The sequence below is a fragment of the Phaenicophaeus curvirostris genome, chromosome 1 (genome assembly GCF_032191515.1).
Source record: "Phaenicophaeus curvirostris isolate KB17595 chromosome 1, BPBGC_Pcur_1.0, whole genome shotgun sequence".
Lineage (NCBI taxonomy): Eukaryota > Metazoa > Chordata > Aves > Cuculiformes > Cuculidae > Phaenicophaeus > Phaenicophaeus curvirostris.
The window spans coordinates 10,363,060-10,375,244 of record NC_091392.1 but is presented as its reverse complement, the minus strand read 5'-3'; the positions used below and the strand labels follow the sequence as shown (position 1 = coordinate 10,375,244).

The 12,185-nt window shown below is 39.4% G+C and overlaps 1 protein-coding gene across 10 annotated transcripts in view; it reads right to left on the bottom strand.

Annotated features, from left to right (window-relative positions):
- The window catches only part of CACNA2D1 (calcium voltage-gated channel auxiliary subunit alpha2delta 1), a 390,104-nt gene extending 379,883 nt beyond the window's left edge, over positions 1 to 10,221 (bottom strand). For all 10 annotated transcript variants that reach the window (XM_069875667.1, XM_069875759.1, XM_069876321.1 and 7 more), the window contains exon 1: positions 9,645 to 10,221. In XM_069875667.1, the coding sequence (XP_069731768.1) occupies positions 9,645 to 9,739 (95 nt within the window). In that variant the 5' untranslated portion in view covers positions 9,740 to 10,221. The remainder of the gene's footprint in view (positions 1 to 9,644) is intronic.
- Between the last annotated feature and the right edge of the window lie 1,964 nt (positions 10,222 to 12,185).

The following is a 12,185-nucleotide window of genomic DNA, read 5'->3' as shown; positions in this document are numbered from 1 at the left end:
CAGTATAGTGAAATCTTCTTAAGACGTGTTCCTGAACCTATTAGCGAGCCTCTCCTACCTTATGTATCTGCCCACATAATCTAAAATATATTAAGAGAAGATAAAAGTCTAATCCAAGAACATGCTAAGGCAAGAAAAGTGGCCTGGTAAATAATAATTTTTTTTTTAAAAAAGGTAAGGACTACAATTGTACTCCTATTATTTGTGGCAAGTCAAAGCAATTGCAACGTAAATTATGTTACTATGCTTCTGCTTGAAATCTAACAGTCTTGGTGATTATCAGGTAATTAGTGATTACTAATGATCATTTTAGGAATGTTACTAGTCCATAAATAGAAATACATTGATTCCAGACCACCTAAATAACACTAATTATGTACTTTCATGACCATCTTTCTTACAGAAGGACACCTTGCCATATGCAATAGATTTATTCAAGCAAGATGACAACTGGGGTGTCGTTCCCATTACTGAAATGGAACAGCAGGAATAAAACCAGCAGTAGCCCGTGCTGCAAAAGAAGCAGGCAGCAGATCAGGTTAATGAACTCAAGTGTCATAAGCCCTTGGCTGGTATTGCACCCACCTATTACCTCTGTTTTTACAAAGTACAAAATATTCACAGTACAAATTCCAGATATGCCGGGCTCCAAGTGATTTCAGCAGTGAGAACAATGATTTGCAATGTGGCAAAGCAGTGCAACTAGCGTGCAGCATTGGCATGAGTCAGCCATGCTGGCTTCTTTTCACGATACTGTCTGTAGAATTTGCTGACTCCTGTTAGTTTCTAAAAATGATGTTAGGCTTATGTTTTACGATCTGTGTACATCCAAGAAGTACAGATCATGAGGATTAACTTCTTCTAACTCCCCCGAGCTCAAGTTAGCAGAAGTACATCTGACAGTACTTTTCTATAAGGATTCTAAAAAAAACCCCCCACGTCGAGAACCAGGTAAACCAGAAGTATTAACCATTGAGGAAAGGTTTGGTCATGCAAGTTTCTGAGGTAAGGTGGTAATATAGCAAATACACATCTTAATAAACAAGGTTTAACAGCCTAGCAACACCTTGCAACTGCAGAGGGCTTCAGAGACATTAGCTAACAAATTAATCTTAACAATAAGCCCCTGCCTGACTAAATGGTAAGATAGTTCAGTTTCCTACTCTACTGAGAGAAATCAGTGTAGAAAACTAAGGTACAGAACTTAAATAATGTGAGGCAGATAAAGGGCAGCAGATAATACAGACATGCAATGACAGAGTCGGCCAAGATACAATTCAGACACACATAATAGAAAACAAAATCAGAATATTTCTGATTAAATAAAAGTAAATTTTAAAAGCCTATCACCTTTTCTATTTCTACCCTTTTTCTTTTCTTACAAAATCAGTGATACTGAATTAATTTATGAGAGAAATTTCAGACCAAGAAATACTGGTTGCGTTGGAAAATACACACACAGCTGCATGCATCCTAACGAAGAATAACTTTCCACAGAAGATGATGGTGCAAGAAAGCAAGCTTCTTGCTTTCTTACTTGAGTTCCATCTTCCTTTGCCATGCATCCCTACATGTATCTCTCTTCACTTTAACCTATCTTTGAAAAAAAAATCTAATGGACTTGTTAAATCCCTATGTTAAAAGAATAAAATCACGTGTGACACTAACAGAAAATATAGACATTCAATAATTTCTTCGCAAACTATTCTAAATACTTACTGAAGAATGGTATACTGTGTATTATATTTTATTGTAATATGATAAATCAAAACTTGCCTTTTAATGGACTGTTGAATTTACCCCTCTCCATTTTGACTAGTCTGACGAGATACTGTATCTGCTTGGGCTGGAGTAAGTTACTCACTGGTAAGAGTGGAGGAAGGAACCATAATATTATAATTCATACTTTTTGTCATCTCTCTTTCATTACTCTCCTCCTTCCTGAGGTATCGACAAACATGATTCTTCTCGCTCAGAGTGCAAAATGTTTCACTTCATAACCTTCAACAGAACAGCTCCTGTGACTCAGTTTCCTCATATGGAAAAGGTTTGAATTTCTAAGCAAGAGTTAATACAGGCCAGGCATAGCAAATTTCTACTCATTCCAACAATGAAGAAACCTTCCCTTTTAGTGGTTTGTTTAAGACTACCTTAGTGAAGAAAGAAAAATGCAGCACAATATTAAAAGTGACAATTCAGAAAAACGGCATGCCTTGATGTAGATGTTAGTCCTGCCACCCTTACCCTGGGAAATTTTAAAACTTTATTTTTATGCCTACTTGAAAGAAGATTTAGTCCATGCAAAGCAAAATATAATAAAAATCCACTAAAGGTAAGGAGGGAGAGATTGTATTGCAGAAGATCATTTTAAGCTTTCAGGCCTGTCTAGTGGGGAACTGCACAGAGGAAACAGGAGCACTTGAGTTAGAAAGTTGTTTAGATGAACAAAAGTTTAGCTTTTGTCCTTTAAAAGAAAACTAATGTACTTTACCATCTTATTACAACAAAATTATAGAGTGTGGACTCAGCAATTCCTTTGTGTTCTTATTTACTTCACAAATCAGGTCAAAAGTGAATCAGAATTTAATACAGTGGATACATTTGAGAGTCTTTGCTCATCGGCTTCAAATGAAGCTTTAGAAGCATGAGGGCTGAGAAAAGAACTACTGATCCAATATACACCTCCATATAAATCACTGCTATGCAAAAACTTTTTCCTGTATGATCACGAGACATATTCTTAAAAAAATGTCTTTTCTTCCTGCAACCCTGGGTCCACATTCATGGCTCTGGAGAAACAGAGGAAATCTCAAAAATGAAAAATGTTTTAATCTCTATGCAGAAATTCTCTTACAAAGTTAGACTACAGTTCTTGTCCTGACCAACTCTCAAATGGGAAGGAGTGAGAATGTAACCTAAAAATAGTGGGAAAAATCCGATAAAACATTTTTTATAACAGTCAGCAATATTATAACATCACATGCATATTTTATGGGTATTTTAGGCTTGCCTCAGACTTAAAAAAATCTGATTTTGAATTACTGTAATTAACTGCAAAAGCTTGCTGATTTGTTGATGCAAAATAATGTCAATCTTTTTTATAAACTGTTTGAATCTTTGTAAATAAATAGCAATAATTATACAAGGAACAGAAATTCAGCACTTTGTCACTGGTTTGCGGTTGGTGTGTAGACAAAGGTGTTAAAAGGAAAGACATTAGCAAAAAAACAGGTACTTTTCCTAACATCATTAGTGTAACATTACTAAAGGGTGAGCCATATTCTTGTTGCAGTGTGCTTGTGAAAGAGGGACAATATTTTACATTTCATTCTGGAAATTTATTAAGTCTGGGAAAAAAGGAAGGCAGGAAACACTGAGTTTGCTTAGAAGCTGGGTAAGCAAAAAAATATTTTCAAAAACACCAGAAAACAAAAAGACAAATCCCTCTTGAGCTGGAAGGCTGCAGGCATTCGCCATTATTTTTTAGCTATTAAAGAGTGCAAAAGGCATCATTTGAAAAACTTCACTCTTACATAGAATTTTTTTCTGAGAGTAACAATGAGACTTTTTACTTCCAGCAGCATAATCTAGCCCTAAATTAAGAATATCCAGCCCATGAACATCACTGAAGTATAAATTCAGCTGAGAGTGACTTCACTATGAGTGTCAGATATTTACACCTTAAACATAAGCCACTCCTGCATCACTTGCTTGACATAAAAATCATATGCTACAAACAATATTGATTGTAGTTCTCCTTTACAACTGAAAATGAGAGAAACATGAATCACAACACTCTTAATTGGCAATGACCAATTTGCTATAGTTAGCAATGGAACAACCGATGCAAAACACAGTTCTTGGTCTGATACTTTGAACAGATAGTTAACCAAAATACGTTTGAAAAAAGCTGAGTTGGATCAGACTATTTAATAGATGCAACAAGAGAAATAATTCAGAGCTGCAATCTCAAATGCAAATCATTTAAGTATTCATTGATACCTATCTTTCAGCAGCTGCAGATGGAATGAAAAAGCTGATGCAAGAAAGAGCCAAGAATGATCTAAGACTTAATGCACAGGCACTGCCCAGGAGTGGGAGCAGAGATACAGTTATTTCATATCTAGGTTCTGCGTATTTTCAAAGCGCTAGATATGTTTTACCTGGTCACCAAGGACACCAAGCTTTTTTGTTTCAAGAAGTCTGATTCAGCATTCATAAAAGACATAAATAGAGGATGGCACCTGGCCTTACCAAATTATAGCTATGGTACAACAATTTTATTCCATTGTTACGATGTGGTAAATCTTTTCTTCTGTTAAAGTAGATATTTTATCAAGGCATTAGATAACAACATTTTCTGTAGTCCATAATATCAGCTTTTCTCACTAAGGTCTTCATAAGCAGCACATACATCCAAAGTACACAGGAATCAAAGGCTCACATATCGCTACAAAGAAGTACAAAACAGTCTGGGGCCCAATTCTGCTCCTACTATGTTCAACAACAGAGTGAGTCATTTTTCTCTTAAACTAATACAATGCTTCTAAACTGCTACCCCTTTCTTGCAGAGGTTTAAGTCAAGCATTGGTCTAGAAGATAATACTGTCTGTAAAGGATTCTTGCAGAAGGGAAGAATAAAGGCACAAGTATGTAAGATCACAGTTATCAGCGGGCAGCTGTAGTGTATTTTGTTTCTTTGTTACAAAAGATTAAAGTAATAATAATTTGATCCTGCTTCCATTAGTTTAAAATGCTCTGCTAGATAAATATTTTTAAGATCTGAACAACAGGCCTTCTATTTAACAATGAATACATTTCAGACTAATGTGCTGCCAAGCTCCAGCTCTCTTTCTAGCAGCTGAATTCTTGGATAATATCATTTTGCAGGGTATGAGCAATGCAGTTCTGAAAATAGCATCACTGCAAAAAGAAAGATGGCAAGAACCTCTACAATGCTGATTTATTTCAATGAAATTTCATCTCTTATTATCAGTATCTATTTTGACTTTTTCAGCTACATTTTCATACTCTAATAAAATGTACATCTATAGAATTTCTTAATTTTGACATCCCAGCATAATCATCTAATACGAAACAAAAGACAATAAACAGAATAAAAAAAATACCCATTCACAATTTACATCATAAAATATGAAAAAAGGAAAATGCTTTGTGGATCCAAATAATCTGCATTTATCACCGTGACATGTACTGAGACACTCAGAAAAAGAAACCAACACCAATCAACAAGCTGTTTCACACTTAACTTTAAGTATGTTTCTACCAGAAGAGTGAATTGGAGAAATAATTTTTAAAACACTGGTGGGTTTGCACAACTTGCGTAATGCTCAGTATTCAGACAAGTTCCTAAGAAAATACTAAGAGGTGATATTGCACTTCCCTGATTCTGAGTAGATTATATCTTTTGGCTTTCCTTCCAATTCACTGACATGAAGTTACACTTCACCAGATTTTCTTTTTCCTAATAATGAAATTTTTAAAAGAGATTTTTAAATATCATTTTCAAAAGAGAGGCCTGATGTTTCACAATCCGTGAACACATCTGTCTTTTCTAATTAACATCAGCAACATAATTGGCATTCTCCTATCACAGATTTTATGCTAAAAATGAGATTATATGTACATGAGAGGTGACAAAATCCCTAAATCTGACAGTGGAAACATGAAAAGAATGCATTATAAATATCTTCTATTCACATTTGGTCACAGATTTTATATAGAAAACAATGCTGTGTACCAAGCCCAGCTACATACTCAGCAAGACCTATACTTGTTAGGTCCATGTGCAGAAACCAAAACACGAATGTCCTAGTTGTGTAAGCCCTAATTGATATGACTCACATAGACTTCCCTGACTTGTCCTAATGACACGGAAACAGTAAGGATGATTCATGCAAATAAAAAATGAGAACACACAACTTCTTTCCTAAAAATTCCCTGTCAACATACATTTATACATATGTGTTCATATGCATATTGTTTTTCTCCTCTGTATATTATTTTCATCCTCAGATGTTTTACACCAGTTTATCTAAGCAGCAGAGCCGTATTAAATGTAATGTATAATTTAATCTCTGCACACATAACAGGTGACTGATGTGGAAAAAAGGATAAAAGATAAAGGAAAAAAAATCAGTGGAGGTGGAAAATTAGAGAAAATTAAATAAAAACAGCCATTAAGCTATATCCAGAGTGATGTAATTACAGAAACAGTCCCGTTTATACTGAAAGGCTCCATCTGCAGATTTATTAATATTAAAATATCTGGTTTATTTTGTTGTTTTTTCTTTTTTTAATAATACAGGTTTATTAACAGAAATCAGTAGATACCTCTTTACAGCGTACATTACTCACTATCAGTAAAAATACCAACACTTCTGTGTCAAAAGTATACTTCAGAATTAAAACATAGATTTAAACTCAAGACTACCTGGTTTGATGCAATATAGATAAAAGAAGAGAAATAAAGGGAGTATTATGCTACCTTTACCAGGAAAAAAACAAATCACATTTACTTAAAATTGGGGATTTCTCTCAAATCTGTATAGATACAGATGATAAATAAACATTTATGGTAACAAAGAAAGAAGTGCTTTGCGTACTGTGTTAGCAGTAGTGTGGTTATAGTGGCAGGAGTACTACATGTAACAATATCATCACATAAGCCCAACATATCTGCTGTGCTGCATGTATAATTGAAGCTATTAATATAACAACTCCAAATATAAGAGCATGATATCCCATACCAACATATAATAGACTGCTAATACATGACTCAATGTAAATGATACGTTTTAATGAGAATTAGTAGGTTTTGATCAGTAGCTAAGCCTTAGAGCTTAAGATCAAAACATAATTACCACCATACTTAAATAGTTCATTAAAGAGAAGTCTTCCAATATTTGCGGTGAAATATTCCAACGCAGGAAGCAACGAATGCTGTTAGACCACCTGCTCAGTTTTACAATGAAAATTTAAGGCTCCTTTTTCATACAGTACAATCTTCCACTTGAAATTCTCCATACATTGCTGGATAAATATATCAGAGCCTTTTTGCCTTGTCAGAGAAGCAAAACTAATCAAATGACTGAGGTTCTATGAAAAAGGCAATGCTGAAACCTTCAGCATTTTTTGCTAAAAGTATTTCGTATTTGTATACTACCGTAGTGCTGATGAGGACTTCTCAATGTTTTAATAAAAGCAGATGTTAAAATATTTACTGATGCAGAAGGAACAGATGACTGAAGAAGTGATCTTCCAATAATGAGTTGTTGATGAAATCATGAACTATATAGCCCTGACTATGCACATTTTTCATACAACAGCTGCGAAATACTGCTTCCTCAGACCAACTTACAAGCTAAGAGAGAGAGCGAAAATAATGGAGAGAGAGCAGGTAGCTAATGACATAATATGAGCAAACTTTCAGTTCTCAATTATTAATATCCTTTCTTTCTTTTAGTCTCTTCACATGTGTGTTTTTCCTATTTTTAGTATTCTTAAAATATAAAATCTTCCACATTAAGGGCATTTGCGTCACTTCTCTTTGTTCTTCCCCATTTGTAACATATAGTAGGAAATAAAATACAGCTGTCAAGTCTTAAAAAAGAATCCAAATATTGTTTTCTCTTTCACCTGTTACATTGTTACTTTGCAAAGCAACTCTCCCTGCATCAATCTATTGTGCTGTCTGCTACATGAACTAAGCCTTATTTGCACTTTGATTTAATTTCACAGGGGAAACAACACTATGAAGGCTGGACAAGTGCTATAGAATGATTCTATAATACTTCAATGGAATAGTAATGAGAAAAAGGAAAGCAAACTGTAAGTAGATTGTGTAGAACCTGGCAATACTATTGACTAACATCATATTCTGAATAACTTAATTGTAAGCATAGTTATAGTAAAAGTTATAATATATAGTACGTTTTTCTGATGACAATTGCTAGTATCATGACTGACAGTAAAGGTAAATTCAGAAGGGAATTAGCTAACATGGACAGAGGGACAAAGACAGTTTTAAGGAACTATCAGATAATGCTATGCTAAAAAGCAACCTGGACCTCTGTTTGAAATGATACAGCATTCTCTTTAAACAATATTCTCTTAATTTCACTAGGTTCCATATTTGTCTTTTAAAACTAGGAAAATCTATGTAGAAGATGGACTGTAATTAGTTGTGTACGAGAAACTTATCAGCTCAATTAGAAGCAGTAAATACAGGAGCTCATACACAAAAAAAAGCAGGGATTTAAAAGTCCTGGCTTTGTATTTTGTCACTCTCGCTTCTACGTAGCAGGTCCTTATAAACTAGCATACAAGAATATTTTAAAAGATAATCTTCACTTCAAGGAAAGGCTGTATTTATTCAACTTAGAAGAAATTAAGTGTATATTTTACACTTATCTTTGTATTCCTTTCTTTAATTTAACAGCGCGAGCATCCCTTTGAGTCTTTCATAATTGAAGCGATACTCAGTACTGAATCCAATTATAACAACCTACCAGCAGTACTAATTGGTGAAAACGCATTGCTGGTAATTGCTGTAAACTCATTCTTCTGCACAGGATGGAGGGCAATAAATTCTTTCCAGCGTTAAACAAAAGAGAAGAGTACCATTAGCACTGTTTTTTTCTTATGTAAAATGCATTAAAGTGAGTCATCCACTTAAAAGTTACCTCCTGGTAGCTTTAACCCAGATTCAGGGACTAAAATAAGTGTATCCGAAAAAAAAATAAACAAACAAAAAACCAAAACAAAACAGACGCTGAAGAATATATAAATAAATAGGTAAGAAAGAAGAAAAGGGAAGAAAACACGGCAATGACCACAGCGTTTTGTTGCGGTTCTTTGCCCCAGTCTGTGGGCGAATCTCAAATATTATGTATTGGCTTATTTTCACCTTTATTGCACGCTTTTATTATGGGATGTTCGCCCTGCTCGGGGAAACACTCAGAAGTCTGCCGCGATTTAGATGTTACCATCTTCGGGCCGCACGAAACATAAAGCCGCTTGCACCGAGAGCTCCACCAGCTCCTGGGAAAGGGATTTTTGAGAAGTACCGGCCTCGGAACAGCCCCTGCGCCTGTCAAAACATTCACGGGGAGCACCGCAACAAGGCAGGAGCAAGCTCCAGCGCTCAGAACTCAAAGCCTGTTTGCAGAAAGGCAACAAAATCTGCCTTCTGAGGCGTTTTGAATAGAATTGCGAGTTTGATGTATGTAAGAAAAAAAACCAAAACAAAACATCGTGTTAAAACTCCAGCCAGGCTGGAATAACCTTCGTGGGAGGAGGGGGCGGGCTCTGCGTAACTCGAAACTTTCCTCTCGGCACGGCTGCACCGCCGGGGGTGGATTGGGAGCTGGATCCGCTCCGGAGCGGGGCTGGAAGGCGAAACCTTCGCCTCCGAGCTGCACCCGCCGGGCCCCCTGCCCCGCTCCTGCCAGCCGCCCAGCGGGGACCTTCTGCTCCCCCGGCTCTTTCCCGAGCCAAAGCAGCCGAAATCCCGCTGGTTTCTTTCCCATCGCCGCCACTGGACGCACTTTATTCCCCTTTGTATGATAATCTCCGCCCCGGCCCCGGTCGCGCCCCCCACCCCGGGCCCCGCGGGGACTCACGTCGTGGCCGAAGGGAAAGGTCCCTCCGAGGAGCGGTTCATCACCAACGAGTGGAAAAGTGTCAGGCTGAAGAGCAGCAGCCAGCCAGCAGCCATCTTCCTGATCGAAGATCGATTCGCCCCTTTTCCCGAAGTCGGCGAGACGGCAATAATAATAAATTCGGCGATGGTGCGCGGGGTTGGGCGGGGGGGGGGGGGGGAGATGCTGGTTTTTAAAGGCTCCTCGGCTCCCCCTCGCCCGCCCCCTCGCAGGAGGCGCTGCCCGGAGATGCGCGGAGAGAGGGAGCGCGGCCGAGGGTGGGGAGGAGGAGGAGAAACGATGGAGATCGGTGGGTGGAGAGGGGGAAGAGGAGAAATAGCGGAGAGAGAAAGACTCTACTCTCTCGCTACTCCGGCATCAGCTCCGGCTTCATCTGATCCGCCGCCATCAGGGCTACTTTTGTAACAGATCTCCGCGTGTGCCCTTCCCTGATTTATTCCCCTGATTGCAGAGCAGAAAGAGGAGGAGGAGGCGGCGGCAGGCGGGGTGGGGACTCTTGAAGGGAGAGAAGGAAAGGAGAGAGTTGGAGACGGGCAGATCCCTCGCTGCGGGCGGCGGGGACGCTCGGGGCGGGCGCCGGGGCTGCCGCGCTCCTTACAAGGCAGCGAGGAACTCCCCGGGCCGGCACCGCCCCGCGCCGCTCGCTATTTTTAAAACGGGCTTCGTGCCTTATTTTAATTCCTCCTTCTCTCCCCCCTCCCCCCCGCCATCCTCCCTTTGAAGCAGCAGCCTCGCAGAGCCCGTGTGCCACCAGCCTGGGCTGCATTCATAGCGATATATTTATATACGCGTGTGTAAACGAGGCTCCTGCTGCTGCCGAGCGAGGGAGGACGCTCCGCGCGGCCGAACCCGCCCCGGGGATGCGGGGCTGGAGCCGCTCCCCGCAGCGCGTCCCGGGGGGCTGCCGGGGGCTCCTCGGGCTCCCTTCCCAGCCGCGTCCGTAACCCAGATATCAGATCGCTTCGAAAATTCCCAGGACGAATTTCCTCTCCCGTCCTTTATTTTACCCGTGTCCGCGTAGATCTGTCTCTGTGGCGACTCTTATGTTCTCTGAACGAACGGAGAAAACAATCCAGGGAAATGTTTCTTAGCTTATTTACTAAAGCTGTTAAAAGTTCAGCGACAATTTTTATTTTCTTTATTATCTCTGGGCTGTTATTTGTGTTTGTTTGCTTTTTTCTTTGTATATGTATTTATATTTTATTTAAATGTAATTATCTAATTATATCTTTATATGTTTAGTTAGTCCAACAGGTGAAAATGAAAGAGTAGACCCAGTATTTGCATTGTTTTCACATCCTTTGCTTTTAAGGGTCACATCATCTTGAACGTATTAACTCACAGTGATTTCTACTAACTCATCTCTATTTTAAAGATGACAAAAGGACCAAAGTTGAGATCTGCCGATGAAGAATTGAGTGCTCACGTTGTCTGGGCTCCAAGCCAGCACAATATTTCGGTTACAATCTGTAAAGCAGGCAGTCACTCATCTACATTGTTTCTGGATTGGAGCTGGCACTCTGGAGCGAGTGGGAAGAACTCCCAGTTGTCTTCACCTATCCACCTACATGTGGGTATGTAGGATTCAGGGCTTGGATGCAAGTCCAAAATAGCAGTTTCTGCAATGAAACTGCAGCCTCTAGACTCAAGCAATCTGAAGAGTATCTATAGCTCAGCTTTTTTATGTCTCCATAGGCTTTACGATTTTGTCACATCAAGTGGTCACCGTTTGGATACCCAGTTACAGCTGCTACTCTGAGCGACTTTGGTTTTTACAGGGATGTGGAGGCACTGCTGGCTTCTGCTGCAAGGTGCGAAGGGTAACTAGAGTGACAAAGTTCACACAGGATGCACTGAGACGAGATCCCGGGGTGCAGAGAAAACGTTGGGGAGTGTAGTAAAAATTTTGAGAAATACGCAGAGGAAAGAGGCTGGCAATGTGGAGTAGCTTAGGTTGCACAAGGCTGTGGCACATGCACTTCTTAGAGTGTAGTATAAGACATACCCTCACTCTTGAGGCCCCACACAGTTTATTAGTAGTATTAGCCAGTATTAAGAGGATGTCAGTTCAATTGTGAACATGAACATTTCTAAAAAACACTGGATCTGCTCCTTGATAGGACTCTGAAGATCAGCACAAGTTCATGCCTAAACTCTGCTGAGGTCCACAAACTAGGTGTTCTTCTGTTAGTTGTGTCCCAAAACACCTACAGCCTTGCAATGGGCAACACAGTGATTGATTAACACTCCAGCAACACCCCTGATCGCAGAGCAGAAAGAAGAGGAGGAGGCAGGAGGGGTGGGGTCTCTTGAAGGGAGAGAAGGAAAGGAGAGAGTTGGAGACAGGCAGATCCCTCCCAGCTCCTTCCTTCCTTCCTGCTGGGAATAAAAGTTGGAAATGACCCACCTGGGTCCTTCCCTAACTGAAGGATGCAGCATCCAACCACATAATCTCTGCTTAACAGGAAAGTGACTGTGTTTGATTCTCAGTTGTGCTTCCTC